Source organism: Bufo bufo, chromosome 2, assembly GCF_905171765.1.
Source record: "Bufo bufo chromosome 2, aBufBuf1.1, whole genome shotgun sequence".
Taxonomy (NCBI): Eukaryota; Metazoa; Chordata; class Amphibia; order Anura; family Bufonidae; genus Bufo; species Bufo bufo.
Genome location: NC_053390.1, coordinates 315,453,638 through 315,481,321, shown reverse-complemented (window position 1 = coordinate 315,481,321; position 27,684 = coordinate 315,453,638). Strand labels below are relative to the sequence as shown.

Genomic DNA, 27,684 nt, shown 5'->3' with positions numbered 1-27,684 from the left:
ATGTCTTATATTTATTATCAGTGCCACTTCTAACCCACACAGGAGTATTAAGTCTGCCCCTTATGATGCTTGAGATAGGGCTGCCACAGCTTGTATTCAGTTATATATATTACTCAAATATGCACCTTCCAGGGTGGAATTATTTCTTCCATAAGAGAATCCTTATTCCCACTAATCAGTTACACATCAGCTTCATGGTTTTATCTTAGGGCATCAGATGGGAGTAAGGAAAAGCACTGAACTTTCCGGTGGCAAGGCCTAGATTGAAGGACTTTTGTTAAATCTTGTCCTGTATGTGCACTTAAATCATCCCTTTCTAATCCTCTTCTAAAACCTGTAGTTTTATTTCAATGGATTTTATTACAGATCTTCCACCAGTACAAGGATTCTGTCATCTTTGTCATTGTGGATTGGCTCATCACGAAGTCAGATCATTTCATATAACTTCCTGGCATGACTACTGCTGCAACCACTGCATTCGTTTTATACATGATTGTTAGGCTTCATGAAATCCCAGAGGAAATAATTTCTGATTGTGGAGTACTATTCACTGCTCATTTATGGAGGCCTTTCTATAAACGTCTTCAGATCTTTGCACTTTTCTACTGCTTTTCATTTACAGAACTAAGGTGAAACTGAAAGAGCTAACCACACCTTAGAACAATATCTACGTTACTTTTCTTCCTCTTCTACAGACACGTGGTTCTCCGTATTGCCCTTGGTGAATTTGCCTACAGGAATTTCAATCATTCTTCCACTCAGCTTACTAAGTTTTTCTCTAACTAGTTTCCACCCTGCTGCTCTGACTAGTCTACCCAAATTTCTCTGCCAGCTTATCAAATTTTCTTTTTAAAGGAGAGCCTTAACACCCTTCAACAATCTTTGAAACAAGCTCAAAACCAAGCAGACAAGATCCACCTTTCCTTCAAGTGGGAGAAAGGGTCTGCCTTCTATATCTTGAAAATTAGCACCTTGATTCATTGGTCAAGATTATCCAACAGATCAATCCAGTGACATTTAAACGCCAGCTTGCCTTCTCCATTTTTATTCATCCTGTTTTCCATGTACCAAACCATTTTACTAAGATTCTTGGTTGCTGGAGAAGTCAGGGCTACTTACAATATTTGATGTCATGGAAAGGTTGGACCTACAGGAAACTCACTGGTAACTTCTCCATAACATTCATGTACCTGATTTCATTAAGGAATTGTATGCCTCTCATCCTACTGCTCCACAAAGAGATGTCCAGACACTGCCCTTGAGGGGGCTGGGCATTGTCAAAGCCATACTTTTGCTAATGTCCAGCAGAGGGCCAACAGACAAAATCATCATGGTCACACTGCTTTAATCGCTAGCAGAGGGCAACTAGACAGAATAATCATGGCCTAACTGCCACTAATGACCAGCAGACAACCCCTTCAAAGTACCTTTTCACCTAGACACAATTGCTACATTATTTTATCAGAAGTTCAGTTCTCTGGTAATTCACTCTAGCTCTGCTCTAACCTGTTTTTGTTTCTTGGACTTTCTGCTGTTGGCTACTGCTTTCTGCTCTTATTTTCACACTGACTCCTTGGCTATGATTTCTGGGTTATGAGTTTATCTACTGATTTGGTAATGTTTGATGAATCCCTCGTTTTTTAATCCTGTATCCAGCAATGATGCAGCCCCCCCAGGGTTAAAGATAATCTGTCACCCGGAAATTCACTGATAAACCAGACACAAGACATTCTAGCTCAGCTGAAAGTAATGACAACTTTCACTTAGTGATCTATTGCTTCATTCTGGAGAAAAAGCACTTTCAATCCATAGGCAAATGAGCAGTTAAGTGCACCAAGGGTGGGGCCAGGCCACTCTGTGCATCATTGCTCCTCCTGCTTCCTCTGCCAGTCCCTCCCTCTCCTTCTTGATTGGCAGGTTCAGATGAGATGACTATGCAGGAACCTGGACTCGTCAAGAATGAAACAATGGATCTGCTATAATTACTTGAATAAATGTCATAAAGTAAGAAAATATAGGATATTTAAATTAGCTAAAGGGTTTATTTCCCAAGTGATATTTTTTTAGTACATCAAAATGAAGGTTCATCAACATAAGAAAACATTCATGAGACAATGGTGGCTCATTCTTCCTTTAATAACTGCATCTTCTACTTGGTAAATCACTTCAGCTTTTTAGCAAGTCTGTAATTCTCCATGGTAACAGGCATTCCTTTACTGATAGCAGCGCCTCACGAATGGTAGATTGAGCATACAGAACTAGACATCCAGGTCTGTCAGAACTGCTGAAAAAGGCTTTTAGGAAGACCACACAATCAACACAGTAAACAGGTAGGAGAACTCGACTATGGGAGATCTTCCAGATCACACATCCCCTACCTTTTATCAGTTTACCAATACTTTACATCAGAACTCTTGCACACATCAGAGTTTGGTCAGTGATTTTCTGTCAGTAAGGCCTCATGCACACGACCTGTCCTATTTTTTTGACGGACAACGGTTCACGGACCCATTCAAGTCAATGGGTCCGTGAAAGAACACGGATGCACACAAGATTGGCATCCACGTCCGTGATCCGTGGCCGTAGGTTACTTTCATACAGACGGATCCGAAGATCCGTCTGCATAAAAGCTTTTTCAGAGATGAGTTTTCACTTCGTGAAAACTCATATCCGACAGTATATTCTAACACAGAGGCGTTCCCATAGTGATGGGGACGCTTCTAGTTAGAATATACTACGAACTGTGTACATGACTGCCCCCTGCTGCCTGGCAGCACCCGATCTCTTACAGGGGGCTGTGATCCGCACAATTAACCCCTCAGGTGCTGCACCTGAGGGGTTAATTGTGCATATCATAGCCCCCTATAAGAGATCAGGGGCTGCCAGGCAGCAGGGGGCAGACCCCCCTCCCTCCCCAGTTTTAATTTCATTGGTGGCCAGTGCGCCCCCCCCGGCCCCCCCTCCCTCTATTGTAATATCATTGGTGGCCAGTGTGCAGCCTCCCCTGGCCCCCCCTCCCTCCTTTTATTGTATTATCATTGGTGGCCAGTGTGCGGCCTCCCCCGGCCCCCCCTCCCTCCCTCTATTGTATTATCATTGGTGGCCAGTGAGCGGCCTCCCCCGGCCCCCCCTCCCTCTATTGTATTATCATTGGTGACCAGTGTCCGGCCCCCCCTCTATTGTATTAATATCATTGGTGGCCAGTGTGCGGCCTCCCTTCTCCCCCCCCCCCCCCCGATCATTGGTGGCAGCGGAGAGTTCCGATCGAAGTCCCAGTTTAATCGCTCTGGGGCTACGATCGGTAACCATGGCAACCAGGACGCTACTGCAGGCCTGGTTGCCATGGTTACTTAGCAATATTACAATATTAGAAGCATCATAATTACCTGCTGCACTGTCTGTGACCGGCCGGGAGCTCCTCCTACTGGTAAGTGACAGATCATAAAGCAATGCGCCGCACAGACCTGTCACTTACCAGTAGGAGGAGCTCCCGGCCGGTCACAGACAGCGCAGCAGGTAAGTATGATGCTTCTAATATTGTAATATTGCTAAGTAACCATGGCAACCAGGCCTGCAGTAGCGTCCTGGTTGCCATGGTTACCGATCGGAGCCCCAGCGATTAAACTGGGACTCCGATCGGAACTCTCCGCTGCCACCAATGATCGGGGGGGGGGAGAGGGGAGGCCGCACACTGGCCACCAATGATATTACAATAGAGGGAGGGGGGGGGGCGCACACTGGCCAACAATGATAATACAATAAAGGGAGGGAGGGGGGGCCAGGGGAGGCCGCACACTGGCCACCAATGATATTACAATAGAGAGAGGGAGGGGGGGCCGGGGGAGGCCGCACACTGGCCACCAATGATAATACAATAGAGGGAGGGAGGGGGGGGCCGGGGGTGGGGGCCGCACACTGGCCACCAATGATATTCAAACTGGGGAGGGAGGGGGGTCTGCCCCCTGCTGCCTGGCAGCCCCTGATCTCTTACAGGGGGCTATGATATGCACAATTAACCCCTCAGGTGCAGCACCTGAGGGGTTAATTGTGCGGATCACAGCCCCCTGTAAGAGATCGGGTGCTGCCAGGCAGCAGGGGGCAGTCATGTACACAGTTCGTAGTATATTCTAACTAGAAGCGTCCCCATCACTATGGGAACGCCTCTGTGTTAGAATATACTGTCGGATATGAGTTTCACGATCTAACTCATATCCAACAGTATATTCTAACATAGAGGCGTTCCCATGGTGATGGGGACGCTTCAAGTTAAAATATACCATCGGATTGGAGAAAACTCCGATCCTATGGTATATTAACTCCTGACTTTACATTGAAAGTCAATGGGGGACGGATCCGTTTGAAATTACACCATAATGTGTCAACGTCAAACGAATCCGTCCCCATTGACTTGAATTGTAATTCAGGACGGATCCGTTTGGCTCCGCACGGCCAGGCGGACACCAAAACGACTTTTTTTTCATGTCCGTGGATCCTCCAAAAATCAAGGAAGACCCACGGACGAAAAAACTGTCACGGACCAACGGAACCCCGTTTTGCGGACCGTGAAAAAATACGGTTGTGTGCATGAGGCCTTATAGTAAGCCAAAACCAGGATTAAGCCTCCACAGATATAAGGTATAATGGAAAGAACTGCTCCCGTTCTATGTTTCTGACCCACAACTGGTTTTTGCATCACTGATGCAAAGCACTGACCAATCCAGAGGCGGACTGGGAACTTAAAGTGGCCCTGGAATAAACCTAAAAGAGGCCCCATACTGTAGGCAAGTCCAAATTGACAGGAAGCGGAGCAACACAAGTAGGCAGGAAAAACAGAAGTAGGTGGGGCCAGCAATCCTGGTAGGTGGGGCAGAACCCAATACCACAATGCAGCACAAAATACTGCCACCCGAGCTGCAGTATTCAACTGTATCATCATCCTGAGGATGGCAAAGCAGCTGAACTCAGAAGTTTACCAGCGGCTGCCAGCCAATTGCATAAGCACCTGATGCAACTAGCTTTAATTATTACTGAGCAATGCAGGAGGCCATTATGTATCCAGCTGGTGGCCATGAGCAGGGTTCAAGTGAGTCCCTGAGCATCAGCCCACGAGGAAATTTCCCCTGGACCAAAACACTGAAGTGAGAAAGAGGACTTAGGGTCCATTCACATATTCGCATGTGTTTTGCAGATCCACGGATCCGCAAAACAAGGACACCGGCAATGTGTGTTCCACATTTTTCGGACCGCACACCGTCGGCACTATAATAGAAAATGCCTAATCTTGTCCGCAATTGCGGACAAGAATAGGACATGTTCTATTTTTTTTTCGGGAGCGGAATTGCGGACCCGGAAGTGCGGATCCGGGCAGCACATAGTGTGGCCCCATAGAAATGAATGGGTCCGCAATTCCGTTCCGCAAAATGCGGAACAGAATTGCGGACGTGTGAATGGAGCCTTAATCTGGGCAGGCATTACTCTTATTATGCTGCCTGTAAATCATGTGACCCAGCAGCAGGATCTGCATGTGACTTTCTTTTCCACACATGTCCATGGAATTTGATTCAGGTGCGGTGCAGCACATACGGGTGCAGCCCAACAATTAGCAACTAATTGCATGTGGATCCTGCTGCCAGGCTGCATTATGTGCTGGCAGTCATACAGAGAGATATACAGTATCTGACAAAAGTGAGTACAGCACTCACATTTTTGTAAATACTTTATTATATCTTTTCATGGGACAACACTGAAGTTATGACACCTTGATACAATGTAAAGTAGTCAGTGTACAGCTTGTATAACAGTGTAAATTTGATGTGCCTTCAAAATAACTCAACACACAGCCATTAATGTCTAATCCACTGGCAACAAAAGTGAGTACACCCCTAAGTGAAAATGGCCAAATTGTGCCCAAAGTGTCAATATTTTGAGTGGCCACCATTATTTTCCAGCACTGCTTTAACCCTCTTGGGCATGGCGTTCACTAGAGCTTCACAGGTTGCCACTGAAATCCTCTTCCACTCTTCTATGATGACATCACATCGCTGGTGGATGTTAAAGACCTTGCACTCCTCCACCATCTGTTTGAGGATACTCCACAGATGCTCAATATGGTTTAGATCTGGAGACATGTTTGGCCAGTCCAGCACCTTTACCCTCAGTTTGCTTAGCAAGGCAGTGGTCATCTTGGGGGGGGGGGGTGTTTTTAGTCGTTATCATGTTGGAATATTGCCCTGCAGCCCCGTTTCCAAAGGGATTGGATCATGCTCTGCTTCGGCATGTCACAGTACATGTTAGCATTCATGGTTCCCTCAATGAACTGTAGCTTCCCACAGATAGCAGCACTCATGCAGCCCCAAACCATGACACTCTCACCACCAAGCTTGACTGTAGGCAAGACACACTTGTCTTTGTACTCTTCACTACAGATGTCCCGAACTATTAGCCGGCGAACATTGCTTGAACGCGTTCGCCGCGGCGGGCGAACATATGCGATGTTCGGTCCGCCCCCTATACGTCATCATTGAGCAAACTTTGACCCTGTACCTCACAGTCAGCAGACACATTCCAGCCAATCAGCATACCCTCCCTCCCAGACCCTCCCACCTCCTAAAAAAAAGCAAGGACGGCAGCCCTCTTAGATTCATTCTGAAGCTGCAGTGTTAGTTAGAGCAGGGAGAGTGCTGCTGCTGCTGAATTAATAGGGAAAGCGTTAGCTAGGCCAGTGTTCTGTGTCCACTCCAGTCCTCAAAGACTTATCTGCTGTAAGGACAGCGTCCTGACAGCACCCCAAAAAGCCCTTTTTAGGGCTGGTACATCAGTCTGCTTTTATTTATTTTTTCTATATATATATTGCAGTTGCCTGCCCATGTGTGAGAGGCCACAGGCCCACAGACTGTACTGCGTGCACACCACTCATATAGGGTGGCACAGTACCTCGCAGATAAAAAAGTCATTGAATTTTTCCTCTGTAATATAATTGCAGTTGCCTGCCAGTGAGTGTCAGGCCCACAGACTGTACTGTGCCCACTGCCCACCACTCATATAGGGTGGCACAGAACCTTCCAGATAAAAAAGTCATTACATTTTTTTTCTGTAATATAATTGCAGTTGCCTGCCAGTGTGTGTCAGGCCCACAGACTGTACTGTGCCCAGTGCCCACTGCCCACCACTCATATAGGGTGGCACAGTACCTTGCAGATAAAAAAGTCATTTAATTTTTCCTCTGTAATATAATTGCAGTTGCCTGCCAGTGTGTGCCAGGCCTACAGACTGTACTGTGCCCACTGCCCACCACTCATATAGGGTGGCACAGTACCTTGCAGATAAAAAAGTCATTTAATTTTTCCTCTGTAATATAATTGCAGTTGCCTGCCAGTGTGTGCCAGGCCCACAGACTGTACTGTGCCCACTGCCCACCACTCATATAGGGTGGCACAGTACCTTGCAGATAAAAAAGTCATTTAATTTTTCCTCTGTAATATAATTGCAGTTGCCTGCCAGTGTGTGCCAGGCCCACAGACTGTACTGTGCCCACTGCCCACCACTCATATAGGGTGGCACAGTACCTTGCAGATAAAAAAGTCATTTAATTTTTCCTCTGTAATATAATTGCAGTTGCCTGCCAGTGTGTGCCAGGCCCACAGACTGTACTGTGCCCACTGCCCACCACTCATATAGGGTGGCACAGTACCTTGCAGATAAAAAAGTCATTTAATTTTACCTCTGTAATATAATTGCAGTTGCCTGCCAGTGTGTGCCAGGCCTACAGACTGTACTGTGCCCACTGCCCACCACTCATATAGGGTGGCACAGTACCTTGCAGATAAAAAAGTCATTTAATTTTTCCTCTGTAATATAATTGCAGTTGCCTGCCAGTGTGTGCCAGGCCCACAGACTGTACTGTGCCCACTGCCCACCACTCATATAGGGTGGCACAGTACCTTGCAGATAAAAAAGTCATTAAATTTTTCCTCTGTAATATAATTGCAGTTGCCTGCCAGTGTGTGCCAGGCCCACAGACTGTACTGTGCCCACTGCCCACCACTCATATAGGGTGGCACAGTACCTTGCAGATAAAAAAGTCATTTAATTTTTCCTCTGTAATATAATTGCAGTTGCCTGCCAGTGTGTGCCAGGCCCACAGACTGTACTGTGCCCACTGCCCACCACTCATATAGGGTGGCACAGTACCTTGCAGATAAAAAAGTCATTTAATTTTACCTCTGTAATATAATTGCAGTTGCCTGCCAGTGAGTGTCAGGCCCACAGACTGTACTGTGCCCACTGCCCACCACTCATATAGGGTGGCACAGCATCTTGCTGTTAAAAAATTAATTGAATTTTTCCTCTGTAATATAATTGCAGTTGCCTGCCAGTGTGTGTCCGGCCCACAGACTGTACTGTGCCCACTGCCCAGCACTCATATAGGGTGGTACAGTACCTTGCAGATAAAAAAGTCATTTAATTTTTCCTCTGTAATATAATTGCAGTTGCCTGCCAGTGAGTGTCAGGCCCACAGACTGTACTGTGCCCACTGCCCACCACTCATATAGGGTGGCACAGTACCTTGCACGCATAGTACCACTAATCTAAAAAAAAATGACAGGCAGAGGCAGGCCATCCCGCAGGCCATCGTGGTCGTGGTGCTGTGATTTCCTTTGGCCCTAGAATAATGCCCAGTGTTCAAAGGCCACGTACCCTGAACTCAAAAAATTCTGAGGACATAGTTGACTGGCTTACACAAGACACCCAATCTTTTACAGCTTCCGCTCGGAACCTTGACGCACCATCCTCCTCCAGCTCAGCTTCGGGCACCTCTCAAGTTACCACTCGCCCGCCGCCACCACCAACACTAGTACCACAGCCGCTTCACTTGATCTGTCAGAGGAGTTATTTACACATCAGTTGGAAGAAATGAGTGATGCGCAACTATTATTGCCAGAGGATGTAGATAACAGGGATATGTCTCAGTCAGGCAGCATTACACACATGGACGTACAGTGTGATGATGATGATGTTGTACTCACTGCTGCTTCCTTTGCTGAGTTGTCAGATACAAGTGAAGTGGTTGATGATGACGATGTGTCCGTGGATGTCACGTGGGTGCCCGCTCGAAGAGAAGAAGAACAGAGGGAAAGTTCAGATGGGGAGACAGAGAGGAGGAGGAGACAAGTTGGAAGCAGGGGAGGTCGTCGCAAGGAGCTAGTGGCACAGTCAGACAGCATGTATCGGCACCCGGGGTCAGCCAGACAGCACGCCAATCAACGCATGCTGTTGCCACCACCAGAATGCCGTCATTGCAAAGCTCAGCAGTGTGGCATTTTTTTTGTGTGTCTGCCTCTGATAACAGCGATGCCATTTGCAACCTGTGCCAAAAGAAACTGAGTCGTGGGAAGTCCAACACCCACCTAGGTACAACTGCTTTGCGAAGGCACATGATCTCACATGACAAACGCCTATGGGATCCACACATGAGTACAAGCAGCACACAAACTCAAAGCCACCATCCTCCTCCTGGTCCAGCATCTTCAGCCACGTCAACCACTGCTGTTCTCCTTGCCCCCTCTCAACCACCCACCACTCCGCCTCTCACCTTCAGCAGTTCCTGCTCATCTGCCCACAGTCAGGTGTCTGTCAAGGAAATGTTTGAGCGTAAGAAGCCAATGTCACAGAGTCACCCCCTTGCCCGGCGTCTGACAGCTGGCTTGTCAGAACTCTTAGCGCGCCAGCTTTTACCATACAAGCTGGTGGAGTCTGAGGCCTTCAAAAAATAGGACATGGTTCCAGTACTCCATGTCCTTAGTCTGCTTGTCTTCAGCAAACTGTTTAAGGACTTTCTTGTGTATCATATTTAGAAGAGGCTTCCTTCAGGGACAACAGCCATGCAGACCAATTTGATGCAGTGTGCAGTGTATGGTCTGAGCACTGACAAGCTGAACCCCCACCCCTGTAACCTCTGCAGAAATGCTGGCTGCACTCATACAACCTCTGTATATGACGCTAAACACGTGCACTCAGCTTCTGTAGTCGACCATGGCAAGGCCTGTTCTGAGTGAAACCTGTCTTGTTAAATCACTGTATGGTTTTGGCCACCGTGCTGTAGCTCAGCTTCAGGGTGTTGGCAATCTTCTTTTAGCCTAGGCCATCTTTATGTAGAGCAACAATTCTTTTTTTTTTTTCAGATCCTCAGAAAGTTCTTTGCCATGAGGTGCCATGTAGAACTTCCAGTGACCAGTATGAGAGTGTGAGAGCGATAACACCAAGTTTACCACACCTGTTCCCCATTCATACCTGAGACCTTGTAACACTAACGAGTCACATGACACCGGGGAGAAAAAAGGGCTAATTGGGCACAATTTGGTCATTTTCAATTAGGGGTGTACTCACTTTTGTTGCCAGCGGTTTAGACATTAATGCTGTGTGTCACACCAAATTTACACAAATTTATACAAGCTGTATACTGACTACTTTACATTGTTACACTTTGTGTCATATCTTCAGTGTTGTCCCATGAAAAGATATTAGAAAATATTTCCAAAAATGTGAGGGGTGTACTAACTTTTGTGAGATACTGTAACATTCCGCAAGCATAAATTGTTGGTGGTGGCATGTGTCAATTTTCGAGGTGGAATGTTGTGCCAAATTTAAAAAACATTTTTCAAGATGGCATATGTGGCATAATATAGCTAGACATGTTAATACACATACTGCATAACACTAGCATATGCCTTTACTTCATAATTAACCAACCAATGGAGGAGCTCACTGATAAGGAAGCTATGGCAGGTGACAATATTGTACTTGTCAGTCCCTTGCTGTCATTTGATGTTAGCGCTACCATAATATGTCTTCATATAGTCCCGTATACCTTTACATACATGATTCATTTATGGAAATAACACTGTGGTCCACAGAACTCGAAACAATCAGTGGAGTTTAGTTCTGCACATGTTATTTTTTATTTGACAGATGGTTTATTATTTTAGTTAATTTTTTTAACATTTTTGGTGCCAGAACCTATTTATGTATTTATTAACATAATTCTGGTATTTAGGTTTGTTCTATTAAATTGCACAGTCTGAACAGGGCAACTACTATTACACGTACAAACACGTCACATATGCAACCTAACATTCCCTGATGAGCTGTGTATCAGCAAAACATTTTGAGAGCTTATGGCTGCAATTGGTATGTTTTGCCTGGACATTTGTAGGGATAATTTTCCAACTTTGGGGTACACTTTTTAGGACTGAACCCCTGCAATGTGTTACATTTCGGGTTTAGAACAAGGAAAACAAATTGGACTGTAGACACAACTATATGGTTGTGTGAGGTGGACACCAATATCCTTGTGACAACCCCTATACCATTTACCACTAGACATACATTAATGTCCAAGTGGATATTAATAATTTTCATTGACTTTTTCTGTTTTAATTCTTCTCCAATAATAGTTTTAAGATTTTGCTTTATGAACATCATGCGCTCTTGAGAGTAGGCTCTTCTCTCTTCTGGTTTGGATTGTTGATTTGTCCGAATTTGTTTGTACCTGTACCCTCTGATTATAAAGTGCTGCGGAATATGTTGGTGCTATATGTAAATAAAGATTAAAGGGGTTGTCCCACAGATAATGTTCTACAGTTTTTAAACCAGCATCTGGATATAAAAAAAATTGTATTTGCATGTAATTAAAAATGTATTATTGCTACTGAGTTATTTAACCCCTTAAGGACTCAGCCCTATTTCACCTTAAGGACTTGGCCATTTTTTGCAAATCTGACCAGTGTCACTTTAAGTGCTGATAACTTTAAAACGCTTTGACTTACCCAGGCCGTTCTGAGATAGTTTTTTCGTCACATATTGTACTTCATGACATTGCTAAAATTGGGTCAAAAAAGTAAATTTTTTTGCATACAAAAATACAAAATTTACCAAAAATTTGGAAAAATTAGCAAATTTCTAAGTTTCAGTTTCTCTACTTCTGTAATACATAGTAATACCCCCAAAAATTGTGATGACTTTACATTCCCCATATGTCTACTTCATGTTTGTATCATTTTGGGAATGACATTTTATTTTTTGGGGATGTTACATAGCTTAGAAGTTTAGAAGCAAATTTTGAAATTTTTCAGAAATTTTCCAAATCCCACTTTTTATGGACCAGTCCAGGTCTGAAGTCACTTTGTTAGGCTTACGTAATAGAAACCACCCAAAAATGACCCCATTTTAGAAACTACACCCCTCAAGGTATTCAAAACTGATTTTACAAACTTTGTTAACCCTTTAGGTCTTCCACAAGACTTCATGGCAAATGGACATAAAATTTAAGAATTTCGATTTTTTTTGGAAGGATTAACTGCCAAACAAAACTCAATATGGGTTGCCCTGATTCTGTAGTTTGCAGAAACACCCCATATGTGGTCCTAAACTACTGTTTGGCCAAACGGGAGGACATAGAAGGAGGGGAACGTCATATGGTTTTTGCAAGGCAGATTTTGCAGGACTGGTTTTGATTATACCATGTCCCATTTCAAGCTCCCCGTTCCACCCCTAGAATAGAAATTCCCAAAAAGGGACTCCATCTAAGAAAGTACACCCCTCAAGGTTTTCAAAACTGGGTTTACAAACTTTGTTAACCCTTTAGGTGTTCCACAAGAGTTAATGGCAGATGGAGAAACAATTTTGGAATTTCTATTTTTTGGAGAATTTTCCATTTTAACCCTTACTTTGTTACTGGAAAAAATGGGTTAACAGCCAAACAAAACTCAATATGGGTTGCCCTGATTCTGTAGTTTTCCAAAACACCCCATATGTGGTCGTAAACTACTATTTGGCTAAACGGCAGGACATAGAAGAAGGGGAACGCCATATGGTTTTTGCAAGGCAGATTTTGCTGTACTTGTTTATTTACACCATGTAGCCTTTCAAGCCCCTCTGATGCACCCCTAGAGTAGAAACTCCATAAAAGTGACCCCATCTAGGAAACTACGGGATAAGGTGGTTGTTGTTTTGGGATTATTTTAGGGTAAATATGATTTTTGGTTGCTCTATATTACACTTTTTTGAGGCAAGGTAACAAAAAATTTAAATTCTAAAATTGTTTCTACATTCGCTATTTAGTTTTGTGGAACACCTAAAGGTTTAACAAAGTTTGTAAAGTAACTTTTGAATACCTTGAGGGGTGTAGTTTCTTAGATGGGGTCACTTTTTTGGAGTTTCTAGTCTAGGCTACATCAGGGGGGCTTCTAATGGGACATGGTGTCAAACAAACCAGTCCATCAAAATCTGCCTTCCAGAAACCATATGGCGTTCCCTTCGTTCTATGCCCTGCCGTGTGGCTATACAGCCATTTACGACCACATATGGGGTGTTTCTGCAAACTACAGAATCAGGGCAATAAATATTTAGTTTTGTTTGGCTGTTAACCCTTGCTTTATTACCGGAAAAAAAGGATTCAAATGGAAATTTTGCCAAAAAAATGGTGTTTTGGCACCGTTTTTATTTTATATTTTTAACGCTGTTCATCCGAGGGGTTTGGTTAAATGTTATTTTTATAGGGCAGATTCTTACGGACGCAGCAATACCTAATATGTCTACATTTTATAATTTATTTAGATTTTACACTATATTATCATTTTAGGAACAAAAAATAATAATTTTAGTATCTCCATAGCCTGGGAGCTACAGTTTTTTTTTTTTTTTGGGCGACTATCTAATGTAGGGGCTCATTTTTTGCGGGATGAGATGGCGGTTGGTTTTATTGGCACTAATTAAGGGTGCATATGACATTTTGATCGCTCGCTATTACACTTTTTGTGATGTTAGGTGACAAAAAATGGCTTTTTTTTACACTTTTTTTTTTTTTTTTTTAATGCTGGTTATCTGGGGGGGTTGGGTTAAATATTATTTTTATAGAGAAGATTTTTACAGACCCGGAGATGCCCAATATGTATGGCTCTCAGACTTTGGAGACACTAAGCAGGCATCCTCAAACTGCGGCCCTCCAAATGTAAAACTACCATTCCCACCATGCCCTGCTGATAGCTGTAGGTTGTCTGGGCATGCTGGGAGTTATAGTTTTAAAACATCTGGAGGGCCGCAGTTTGAGGATGCCTGCACTAAAACTAATATTTTTTGGGGAAAAAATTGCTTCCGTGTCTCCAAAGTCTGAGAGCCATAGTTTTTTATGTTCTCTAGGGGACTGTTGGGGATTATAAAAAAATAGTACTCCATAGAAGTGTGATACTCCCTGAAGCAATCGATAACGCAGAGGCCCGGATGATCGGGGCAAGTGTCACACTGAGTAGTGGTGTCCTTCCGCATCCCCCTCCTGTGACACACTCCGCCTCCAATTCCCGAGGTACTCTGGCCTGCTCTTTCCCGGTCTGAAAAAATCAGGTCCTTGAGGACTGCCTCATAGAATTGGAGGAATGTCCCTGTGCTGCCAGCGCTTCAGGATAGTACAAAAGCGTTGTAAAAGGCAACCTGTACCAAGTAGACCTCAACTTTTTTGTACCATGTCCGCGTTTTGCACATGGCATTATATGGCTTGAGGACTTGATCAGAGAGATCAACTCCTCCCATATACCGATTGTAGTCGACGATACAATCGGGCTTGAGGACCGTTGCCGCGGTACCTCGCACAGGGACAGAGGTGATGCTGTTACCGTGGATTGTGGACAGTATAAGGACATCCCTCTTGTCCTTATACCTGACCAGCAACAGGTTTCCACTGGTAAGGGCACCCCTGGGGATAGGTACCTGGAGGGGATGGGCAGGGAGGCCGCGCTGATTTTTCCGCACGTTCCCACAAGAGAACGTGGCAAGGGACCTGAACAAGGGAATGCTAGTATAAAAGTTATCCACGTACAAGTGGTAACCCTTATCTAGCAGTGGGTGCATAAGGTCCCACACGAGTTTCCCGCTAACACCCAGAGTGGGGGGACATTCTGGGGGTTCAATACGGGAATCTCGCCCCTCGTACACACGAAATTTTTAAGTGTACCCTGAGGTACTCTCACAAATTTTGTACATTTTCACGCCATACCTCGCCCGCTTAGTGGGAATGTATTGGCGGAAACTGAGTCTCCCCTTGAACGCAACGAGAGACTCCTCAACCGCGACCTCCCTTCCAGGTACGTAGGCCTGCGCAAATTTTGCCCCGAAGTGATCGATGACCGGCCGTATCTTATACAGACGGTCATGGGCAGGATCACCTCGGGGGGGACATGCTGCATTATCTGCATAATGCAGGCATTTCCGGATGGCCTCAAACCGGGGGCGTATCATGGCCATACTGTAGAGTGGGGTCTGGTAGAGGACGTCCCCAGGCCAGTATTGCCTGACACTGTTTTTTTGCACTAGACCCATGTGCAGCACGAGGCCCCAAAACGTCCTCATCTCGGCTGCACTGACCGGCGTCCAGCCACCGGGTCTAGCCAAAAAGGAGCCCGGGTGCTGAGCAACGAACTGTTGGGTGTACAGGTTCGTCTGCTCCACCATCAGATTCACAAATGGGTCACTGAAAAAAAAACTAAAAAAGTCAATTTCAGTGAAGACAACTGTTGGAATCTGGATTCCTGGATTGCCAACAAAATCCAGAATCTCGGGCTCAAAATCCCCTGGGGGACACCAGCTAAGTTCACCGGTAGGGGGCTCTGGTGGGCTTATTTGGTGGGCCGGGAAACCAGTACGCGCCCCAGGGCGGCTCGTACTGGTGTGGGCCACAGGGTCCCTAGCATGTGGAGCCCCTGGCTCCGCCTGGCGGCATCTCCTGGGTGGGTCTAGGGTCTCACAGCTAAGTGCTGTGGACCCCAACCACCAGAAACAATAAATCAGAAAGTTTTTTTTCCCCCTCCCCTAACTAACTCTCCCTTCTATCCCTGCCTAATCGTGCCTCTTCCTCACTGACCCTAACCTACCTGGAGGCTGATGGGTGCAGGAGGGTGATGGGTGCCGACGGGGGGATCGCAGGAACTGGTGCAGAACGGTGCAGGACGGTGCAAGAGCAGCAGCAGGAAGAGGAGGGGCGAAAGGAGCGCCGGGAGTTTGAATCTCCCGCCTCTCTCCCCGCACCAATCAGCACCAAGGACAGCACCGCCAGCACCAAGGACAGCACCGCCGCCCCAAAATGCTCGGACTGTGATTGGTGGGGGGGGGGGTCACATGACCCCCCCCCCGGCGTTGTGACAGGATGCCCGCTGAATGATTTCAGCGGACATCCTATTCCGATTAACCCCCGCCGTGCCGCAATGTAGTTTTAAAGTTAGGACGTACCGGTACGCCATGGGTCCTTAAGGACTCGGCAAACATGGCGTAACGGCACGTCCTAAGTCCTTAAGGGGTTAATGAAATCTCTCTGTATAGCGCCACCTGCTGTTTGTTCTTGTTCTTTTGTCTGTCCTGCTCACTGAGATGGAAACACATGCTCAGTTCCATCCTTCAACTGCCACTAGCTGCAACAGACAGGACACACTCTCTGGGAAAGGACACGCCCTATAAGCTGCCAGCTTGAAATAAATCTAGCAGAAAAATTGGAGCAATGAATGGGCAGATCTCCAGATCGATGTATTACAGGGCTAGTGGTGGTTCTAGCTTTGTTAGAGATTGTCATGTACTATATTATATATGATTTTCATTTTTTACATTAATTATGGGATAACCCCTTTAATATTATTTATAAGCCATGCACCCTTTCCCTAGTGATTATACAGTATATACAAATGGGGCCCATTTAGGCCATCATTTGGTTACCAGCAGGAGGTGATTACTAAACTGTACAGTCAGCAATGATTAAATGCACTTCACAGCAATAGTTTATTGGCTATATGTTATGTTATACTTGTCTTGTGTTGTATTACATAACCTGGTGTCTTCATTAAGAACATTACTACAGCTTGCATATTTCATATCATTCCATCTGATCCCTTTCTGAGCAGATGGTGACTGAGATGACTAACAGCAATACAGTCATAGCTGCAGTACTGTATACATATCAATCAGAATTTATTATTTTAAGACATTTAGCCAGCCTCTGCCATTTTTTTTTTTTTTACTTAACATTCATTACTAAATTTGACTTTCACACAAAAATTTAGTAAAATACTGTACATGTCTTTCAAATTCTGCTCATGCTCCATTCTTCAGTGCAGTTTACCTCCTCAGAGTAGAATGGCATAATGCATCCACTAGCTATTTGAACTGGACTAAACTTTTGCATCGGTAGTGTGATCCCTCCACGCATCATTTGACTCCTGCCTTTCAGCTACCAATAGAGTTACATGATATACTGTACATCTGCTGGGTTTATACAAAAGACACAGCCATGGGCTAACTGTGGAAAAAAATGGTTATTAAAATAGTTACTACATCAACTATTTCACTGTGTGAGTATGCATTTGTGATGTAACAGAAATAGTTCAACTTATTAGCCCTTTTCCTCCTTAAAGCCATGCTATTATTTCTATAGGAGGATATTAGAAGAAGAGTTTAAAGACTATGGACACCTTCAGGGCAATTTATTTATTTATTTTTATTTTTATTATTTTTTTTTTTTATGATTGCATTTTAAAAATGCTCAGGCATTTTTGAGATACAAGGGTTAAAAAATCTATCTGTTTGCAGAGCATCACTTCTCAGTCCCATCAGCTGACTGCTCCTGTAAAGCCTGATCGCTGATCTCCTGGTCTAATAAACACGTCTTTAAAGGGTTTCTATCACTTCATATGACATAATTAGCTGTCAGACACTAGCGATCTGCTAGTGTCTGCTCTGGCCAACCATCCTACTATAATCACTTGTGGGGCAGCGGTTTAGCTAAAAAACTAACTTTTATAAATATGCTAATGAGCCTCTAGGTGCTATGTGGGCGTCATTAGCACCTAGAGGCTCCGTCTACCTTCATACACAGCGGCCGCCCAGCACGTCCCTCCAGCCCGCCCATGTCCTCCTCCGTGTGACGCAGCGGCCGAATTCTCGCGCATGCGCCGTGCGCGGCTGTATTCGGCACATTAGAGATGTCTGAGCTCGGAGCGGTCAGACATTCAATGCGCATGCGCCGAATACAGCCGCGCATGCGCATTGAATGTCTGACCGCTCCGAGCTCAGACATCTCTAATGCGCCGAATACAGCCGCGCACGGCGCATGCGCGAGAATTCGGCCGCTGCGTCACACGGAGGAGGACATGGGCGGGCTGGAGGGACGTGCTGGGCGGCCGCTGTGTATGAAGGTAGACGGAGCCTCTAGGTGCTAATGACGCCCACATAGCACCTAGAGGCTCATTAGCATATTTATAAAAGTTAGTTTTTTAGCTAAACCGCTGCCCCACAAGTGATTATAGTAGGATGGTTGGCCAGAGCAGACACTAGCAGATCGCTAGTGTCTGCCAGCTAATTATGTCATATGAAGTGATAGAAACCCTTTAAGCCATATTCTGATCAGTTTGATAAGAGTTTAGCTATAATGACTGTTTATGAGGTCAGGAATATGGCTTCACATGAGTGACAGTCTCATATAGACTGATTTTTTTTAACTCTTGTTTCTCAAAAACGGCTGAACATTTTTAATAAAGACCAATTGAAAAAATAGTATTTAGCCCAAAATGAGTGAAATGCAATCATAAAAAATTGACCCGAAGGAGTCCATAGCCTTTATTGCCGATACAATGGAAAAAGAAAGAAATGTATTCCATTGAAATACCGTAGCAAGGTGCAGTGATGGCAACCAGTGCTTTTGGCTCTCCTATTATATCAGTGCGCTGTACTGTGTGTACAGTATACTCACTCATACACTACTCTGTGCCACAGAGACTGCAGATTGCTTATGTAGAGTTCTGTACTATTTGTGTATTAAAATATATACAGTAACTCTCAGAGTCACATAATCTCAATTCTTTATGATGTAGCTCTTCCCTATCATTTCTAGGTTGGCATCAAAAGCACTACTAAAGGTTTTTTCCCACTATACACATCTATGGTGCATCAATACAATCTGTCAAACTACAGGAGCCCACTCATCCCAAGTGTAAGTGTCTTTTGTTCTCCGGATAAAAGTGAGCACAGCTACGTAGTCAACCGGCATCTGGAGAGTGAGCATGTTTGTGCAGGGGTGAAACAGGGGTTGTAGGACACGAAATGAAACGTTCATATATGAGGCCCACACAAAGTGGTAATGGTGTACTGATATTGTATGTACTTTGTGATTGTTTATAATCATTTATTAGTGAAAAACTTTCTTCAATCATAATTAAGTGCATGTGACCTTCTTACATAACCATATGTCTGCCAGTTACCAGGCATAGCTAAGGAAATGAAATAATGAGATGTAAAAATAATTGCATGTATGCGATACAGATAAAGCAGTATTAATTTCACATATCATGCCCTTTTGTACTAAGCAAAGTCACAGTAATTCTGTTTAAAATCTCACCAGATAAAAGAGCTAGTGACCTACAGTTGTGTTAAAAATAATAGCAGTCAGACATCACTAACCTGATCAATCACTGTTTTTGGTAGAAATTATATTTCTACAAGGCAAATAATTTACTAGCCGGTGTAGTAGAGTAATAGAAATCCAACAGACCCAACAGTCATGACATGCATGCTGCTGATTCTCTGTAATTCAATCACTTATTGAAAGGGGCATGTTCAAAATAATAGCAGTGTGGAGTTCAATGAGTGAGGTCATTCATTCTTTGAAAAAGAGGTGGCAATTATTGCCCTTATTTACGGAAGGAAGGCAGCAAATGTTGCACATGCTGGTTACAGTGCATTTCTCTCTGAAATTCTGAGGAAAATGGGTCGTTCCAGACATTGTTCAGAAGAACAGAGTACCTTGATTGAAAAGTTGACTGGAGAGGGGAAAAAGAAGTGCAGAAAACGATAGGCTGATCAGCTAAAATGATCGCAAATACTTTAAAATGGCAACCAAAACCTGAAAGACGTGGAAGAAAGCGAAAAACTACCATTCGAATGGATAGAAAAATAGCCCAAATGGTAAGGACTCAGCCAACAATCAGCTCCAGGAAGATCAAATAAGGTCTAAAGTTACCTGTGAGTATTGTTACAATTAGAAGACACCTATGTGAATCCAAGCTATCTGCAAGAAGCCCCCCCCCCCCCCCGCAAAGTCCCACTGTTGAAAAAAAGACATGTGCTGAAGAGGTTACAATTTGCCAAAGAGCACATTGACTGGCCTAAAGAGAAATGGTGCAACATTTTGTGGACTGATGAAAGTAAGATTGTTCTTTTTGGGTCTAGTGGCCGGAGACAGTTTGTCAGATAACCACCAAAAACTGAATTCAAGCCACAGTACACTGTGAAGACAGTGAAGCATGGTGGCGCAAGCATCATGATATGGAGATGTTTCTCATACTACGGTGTTGGGCCTATTTATTGCATACCAGGGATCATGGATAAGTTTGAATACATCAGAATACTTGAAGAGGTCATGCTGCCTTATGCTGAAGAGGAAATGCTCTTGAAATGGGTGTTCCAACAAGACAACAACCCCAAACACACCAGTAAACGTGCAACATCTTGGTTCCAGACCAACAAGATTGACGTTATGGAGTGATCAGCCCAATCCCCGGATCTAAATCCAATAGAAAACTTGTGGGGTGACATCAAAAATGCAGTTTCTGAGACAAAACCAAGAAATAAAGAAGAACTGTAGAATGTAGTCCAATCATCCTGGGCTGGAATACCTGTTTACAGGTGCCAGAAGTTGGTTGACTCCGTGCAACACAGATGTACAGCAGTTCTCAGAAACACTGGTTATACAACTAAATATTAGTTAAGTGATTCAAAGCAGAATCTTCAAACATTTTTCAGTTTATATAGTGAATGTTTAAGTTTGTAAAGAAGAATACAAACTGCTATTTTTTGAACAGTCTAATATTCACTTTTCTTCACCTTTTTTTTAGAGGAACAACACAAATTTTATATATTTTTCTTCATGTCTTGATTTGGAATAGAATGTGTAGTGTTCACAATGCATTTGTGTATAGAAATAAAAGCTATTAGAAGGATTTTGAGCTTTGTTCATTTTTTTAAACACACTGCTATTATTTTGAAAACAACAGTATAAATCAAATGCCGCTTCCTTCCATAGTATTATTTCAAGGGGTTTTCCAGTCCTTTAATAGTGAAGACCTATCCTCAGGACAGATTGTGGAGGTCTCGCTCCTGGAACCCCTGATGATCAGCTATTGGAAGGGGCCACAGAGCTTGGCTGAGCACTCCTATCCCTCAGCTTGTGACATCACTTCCATTTGTTACATGGCCTTTGTGCAGCTCAGTCCCATTCATGTGAATAGGATTGAGCTTCATACCAGGCACAACTGCACTTTGCATAGTATAAAGTGGCCGCAGCACTATGACAAGCACTGAGGCCCCTTCAAACAGCTGTTTGAGGGGTGCGGGAAGTTGGTCATCACCTGATCGTATTTTGATGACCTGTATTAAGGATATGTCATCAATATTTAACTACCAGTTATACCACGGAATACTGTCTGAAAATACCAGTGCTCTATATGGTTTTTGTCTATTGCATATTTTATTCACATTATGCAGTTAAAGTAGTTGTCCAAGTCTAAAACTAAACTATCTGATGAAAGTTTCATAAAATTAAAAAACAACCTTACCTGTTAAAGGGAACCTGTCATCAGTTTCATGCGGTCTTAACCATGGACAGCACGAAACAGTAATGGGTCCCTCCATTACAAAAAGGGAACAGGGAAGGGCACAAGGAGAAGTGTCCACTGCGCAGCTCCTCTCCAGCTTTTTCACATCCAACTCTGCTTGAATGACAGGTCTTTTTCTATTTACACATAAGGAGAGACCTGTCAAACCCAGGTGGGCAGGGAGACGATGGAGGGAGCCCCCCAGAAAGCACTTCTCCCTGTCAATAAATAGTTAATTTTAAGGAGGGAACATGTCACTGTTTTATGCTGTTTGTGGTTAGGGCAGCATAGAACTGATGACAAGTTTTCTTCAAATCCCCCACCATTCCAGCGGTGATGCTCTGGTGGTCCCACCCTGTCTTTATTTTCTTGGAACAATAATTTGCCATACACCCATATGACCACTGCAGCCAGTCTCCGGCCTCAGCAGAGATACTATCATATATAGTATGTCAACATTGAGGCCAGTGACTGGCTGCAATGATCGCATGGTTGTACGAAGCATCATTGCTCCAGGAAAGAAATTGGATCACTAGAGCATTGAAGCTAGACAGGGATTTAATAAATGAAAAATGTTTTTCATAATATAACATTATCTTCAGCTTATTTCATTTTCCTCATTGTTTACCTGCTTGCCGTCAACCGCGCAGCGGTGATCAGGTGTAACTACAAGCCGTCCCATTCATTTCTTTGGAACGGCTTGCTCCCATTCAAGTGTATAGGAAGGAGCTGTCCCATAGAAGTGAATGGGACAGCTTGTAGTTACACCTGATCACCTGCTTAAAAACCAAGCATAAAAAATGTGATCATGAATTTCTATAATGGTAGAAAGAATGTCAAAAATTGTGTCTGTTCATTATTTTTGTTTATTTATTTTTAAAGAAAAAAAGTATTGCTAGGCCAGACGGCCCTGTGTGAGCCCAACTTTACAATTCATGCAGAAACCAGCAAAAAGTGTACGGTATACGTTTTTTTTTTGTTTTTTTTTACAGTGGAACTTTCTGGTGAAGGATGCCACTGTATGACATCCGTCTGAGGCTTCCATATAATGTATATATCATGAGTACATGTTAAAAGTGGGACAAAATGTCACGCAAACACAGCCCAATACTGAATTGTAAAATAAACATTCAGATTGAATCTAGGATTTTATCTGGCATCACCAGGGCAAATCCAGTTAAAACTATTAATGGGGGGCTGATCGGTGGGACCCCCACTAATCATGAGAATGGGGGACCATGCCCCCCTTTTTAAATAGGGTGTTGATCAAGCAAAGGTAGCCAAGTACAGCGCTCAAGTATGCCCCATGCCTCTGAGACGTTGCAGTAATGCCTCTACAGTTCTCAACATTCATGTTGCTGCTCAGGCACTCAAGAAACAGATAAATGTGATTCAGAGGTTATGCCCTCTGCGGCATAGAGGTATGTTTATGGGCACCAAAGTTCAGTTTTCTTGAGAATGCAACCCCTCCTCTCAGAGAGGCAGCTCCTGTGAAAAGCCTTGAGAAAGCTGACATCAGTGATGTGACCAATAGAGATGGCCTTGCGGTTCGCCTGGTGGTCATTTCGCGGCGAACTTTGCGTGTTCACGATTCGCCGAACATGTGAACATATGGAGATATTCGCGCCCACCATATTCTTTTACATTATGAAGAACTTTGACCCATGACACATCCATCAGGTGGTACAGGACAGCCAATTGAGACATTTCAGCACATGGACGTACCCCCTACCTTATAAATAAACCTGATCTGGCCGCCATTTTACATTCAGTGTTTTGCCAGTGTAGGGAGAGGTTGCTGTGTGGAGCAGGGACAGACTGTTAGGGACACCAAACACTAGCAAATAGGTCCACAAAAGTCATTTTAAGCACTAGTATAGGTGTGCTAACGATATGTGTGCTACACAGAGGGGTGCGATATACTTATAATATACTTTTATAATGAGTCAAAAACACATGGATCTATATAGTGATCACCTGGAAGTTAGGAGCCTAGGCGCTAGGGGCTTACTAGGAACATTTTTATATAGGGTAAGGTTCCGGACGGGGTTGCTCTTATCAGGGCGCGTGGTCTGTGGTTAGGCTATCAGGGCCAGAATAGCACCCCCCTGCAGGGCAATATCAGGGACAGTTCTTTGCCCACCCTGTCCTTCAATACCACATCATCATCTAGCCCAGGGATAGATGTTTTTTTGCTTTCCCTCCGGGATTCATGGATGTGCACTGGAACGCCCCGGATTGTGGTAGGACATATGGTTTCTGATTTGGTGCCGCCGAGTACCTGATTATCTATGCTTTTTGCTTAACTTTAATAATCTAATAATTTTCATTTTGAGGGATATCTTTTCCATTCACACGTCCGCAAAATGGGTCCGCAGCCGTTCCGCAATTTTGCGGAACGGGTGCAGACCCATTCATTTTTAATGGGACCGGAATGTGCTGTGCAATTGCAGACAAGATTAGGCATTTTCTATTATAGTGCCGGGGATGTGCGGTCCGCAAATTGCGGAATGCACATTGCCGGTGTCCGTGTTTTGAGGATCCGCAAAACACTTACAGACGTCTGAATGGACCCTCATAGTAACATTATTAAAGGTTACGTTTTATCTTCATGTATATGCTAGTGGATTGCTTTCCTTGTACAATGTTATAATATACTTTCTATGTTAGAAAGTATATTATAGTGCATTTGTATTGTGCGGCAGTTGTGTGCGGTTCTGCTGCGATACTGCAGGTATATAGAGGGACAAGCGTTATTGGAACAAATAATTTCTACTGGTGTGATATACCAGTCCCCCCCCCCAAAAAACTGATTGAAGCGGGGTGTTATATACCAATATACTTTCTTTATAGTGCATTTGGGTACTGTATAGTGCATTTGTGCGTACGCGAAAATTATATTGCCAATATTTCGCATTGAAAAGAATTATGAATGGAGATCGCAAATTCGAATAATACATCTGGTATGTCACTGTCCATGTGGTGGGACTATTTGTGCACTTCTAGTAATAATTTCTTGGCTGCAAATATGACCTGAAGGTTTTTCAGGTTCGCCTGCCATTAAAATGAATGGGACCCGCCGCAAACTTACGGTTCGCGCGATCGCGTTCGCGAACCGTCCCGGCAGATGTTCGTCCATCACTAGTGACCAATATCTTGCCAATCTTTGAAACTGCTCACTATATGAGTCTATGAGTGGTGTGGTATGTGTCATCACAAAAGCTAAAGAGACATTGTGTGTCTACTAAGTAGGGGCACTTTACTAAATGAGGGTCACTATTACTATGAAAAGGGCAGTAAGTGCACATTATTATTGTAAAAGGGCATTATTAATATGAGAAGCATAAAGAGTGACCTGATTAATCTGCTTAAAAGGTGTGACCTATCCTCAGGACCTTCTCACTGCTCACCAACCACAGCGCCATCCATTGGATAAAGGCTGTGCTTGGTACTGAAACTAAGCTCCATTCATCTGATTGGGAATGACTTGTGCCTAGGCCATGTGACCGTTGAATGTGACGTAATATGGCCTAGGAAGAGGCCTAAGCACTCATGGAGCACTGCAGCGTCTTCATACTGCTGGTCGGCGGAAATGCCAGGGGTCGGACCACCGCCAATCTGATATAGAAGATCTATCCTGAGGAGAGGCCATCAATATCAAAATCCCAGAGAACCTTTTAAACCTGTTTGCAATCAGCACGTCCATTTCTGCAATTTTATTTCTGCATTGCCATACAAGGCAGAAATGATGCAGTGCCTTACCAAATCCCCTATTTGCTAAACCACGATCTTTATTTGCATCCTCACACCCCCAAATACTGTGCAACTGACGAGACATCTCTGCTGTGGTAGCCAGGTACATTCTTTTTCAACCGTATATGGAAGTTTGACTGTTTTCCACAGTTATTACACTTTCTAGTTTAGTTTTTATTTTGTTCTTTAAATTTATATCTGACAATATATTCTTGTGAAAATGTCTTTCTGGTATAAATGAAAAAAATTGTAAGTAATCATCAAATAAAATCATCCTCAAAGTATATTTTTGTTCAGTTTATCAATTTGTAGACTGGTGGTACAATAATTACCGCATATGTTCATGTTAAGAAGATAAAATAAAACTTGTCCTACCTTGTTATCTGTGTTCTTGTGTTGAAATCTAGAGATCTCATGGAGCGTAAAACTTCTATGCATCCCAAATACTGCAAGAAGATAACAGAACTTGGTAAGAAAGAAAATTCTGCACAGGACAAAGTATATTTGTAGGGGCATCTGTGGCAGTGTAGCGCAGATCCCATTTACAATCTGTCAAAAAACTATCAGGTAATACAGGTACATCACTGATATTCTCAACCTTACATATATCAATTTAAAGGAGTCAATCAGCAGTTTTGACCATGCAAAACCGCTGACTGCTGATGAGCAGGACAAACTTAGCTTTGGTGGAGCTTTATTATCAGGAGTAGTGTGAATATGAAATTTTATTGGGCCAGGTTCTGCTCCTGCACTAGAGGTGGAGCTTCACTGTGAAGAGGTCTCTGTTCTCTGCATTAAGTTGCTTTACAACGCCTCCCCTCTGCTCTGAATGACATCTGTAGTGATCTCCTTGTTGGATGCTACAACCATCATTCAAAGCAGAGTGAAGGAGTTATGAAGCAGCTGAATGCAGAGAGCGCTCCACAGTAAACCATCAACTCCTGGTGCCAGGTTTTAGATGGAATCACCCCCATTGGGTTGGCTATCCTTCTAGAGAAACGGAAGTGAAAAACACAGTTAAGGCAACTTTGCCACCGCTTTTTGCATTAGTATATATTATGTATTATAATATTGGACCATATGTTAACTACTTGTGGACTGCTGCATAAAAACCTCAGGCTGGTCCGACGATGACTTTGCAGAGACATTTTTGCAGAAGTCTGCAGCCTGGGTAGCGCTGCTCATGTGTTCAGTGCTGGCCAATCCGAGAGCATGGCTGGTTATGCAGGAAGTGTCTTGGACTACCAGATGCAGGGTGTGCATCAGCTAGTTTGAGAAGGGATACGGTCATCTTGGATGACAGAAGAGGAGTCAGGCAATCAGTGGGTCTTTAGCTAAAAACACAACTGAAGGGTCACTTTAATACACTAATAATGTGCTGGTAGTTTTTTTCTATAATCCAGAAAATGTGTGAATTACGGAAGTCACCAGTAGTTAAAACAAATAACTACAGAAAGAGCAATTTCCACATCAATAATTACCCTGAGGAGTCACAGAGGACAACCAATTGTTTTTGTGTCCCACATAACTACTTCTTACAAAGGGTCTTCAGCATATGCCAAGCCTTAAAGATAACATCCTGAATAACAGCAGCCATCAGGCTATGTTTAAATAAAAATGCAAACCTTTGACTTTGTGTTTGATGTCTCTGAATAGCACGACACCCAGTAAGTAATTTTTTCGGACTCAATCTAGATGCTTTGGACATAGATTAATCTGGCAAATGCTCAGGGTAACCTCTCTGTAACAAACACAATTTTAAATCCTGGGCCTGTTTGTTGAAATCATGTTCTTGACTGTTTAAAGGGCATCTGTCAGCAGATTTGTACTATGTGCACTTGGCAGCTGAAGACACCTGTGTTGGTTTCATGTACAAATATGCCCGCATTGCTGAGAAAAATTATATTTAATAAATGCAAATGAGCCTTTAAGCATAAAGGGGGTGTTATACAATGGAACTCTATGGTGTACCGATGCCACTGAATGTCATCAGTCTGAGGCATCCGTTTAACGTATATGTTTTTTGTATATGTTAAACGGAGGCATAAAACATGATGTGACTTCACCCTAACAAAGAATTGGTCGCATTTAGTTTACTTTTGTTACAACACCCTTTTCAACAGAAACCAATACATCCAAAAATTCCAAACACAGACCCCTACACTTCGAAGTAAACTTTATATTCATATTATTTTTTTCATTCAGGTCTGATGAAACCAAGATTAAACTTTTTGGCCTCAATCGTTAGCAT

At 43.6% G+C, this 27,684-nt stretch overlaps 1 protein-coding gene across 1 annotated transcript in view; it reads right to left on the bottom strand.

Moving 5' to 3' along the window:
• SHC3 (SHC adaptor protein 3) overlaps positions 1-27,684 on the bottom strand; it is a 208,888-nt gene that overhangs the window by 159,343 nt on the left and 21,861 nt on the right. Inside the window, exon 2 of the mRNA XM_040420297.1 lies at positions 25,809-25,879. Within this exon, the coding sequence (XP_040276231.1) occupies positions 25,809-25,879 (71 nt within the window). The remainder of the gene's footprint in view (positions 1-25,808; positions 25,880-27,684) is intronic.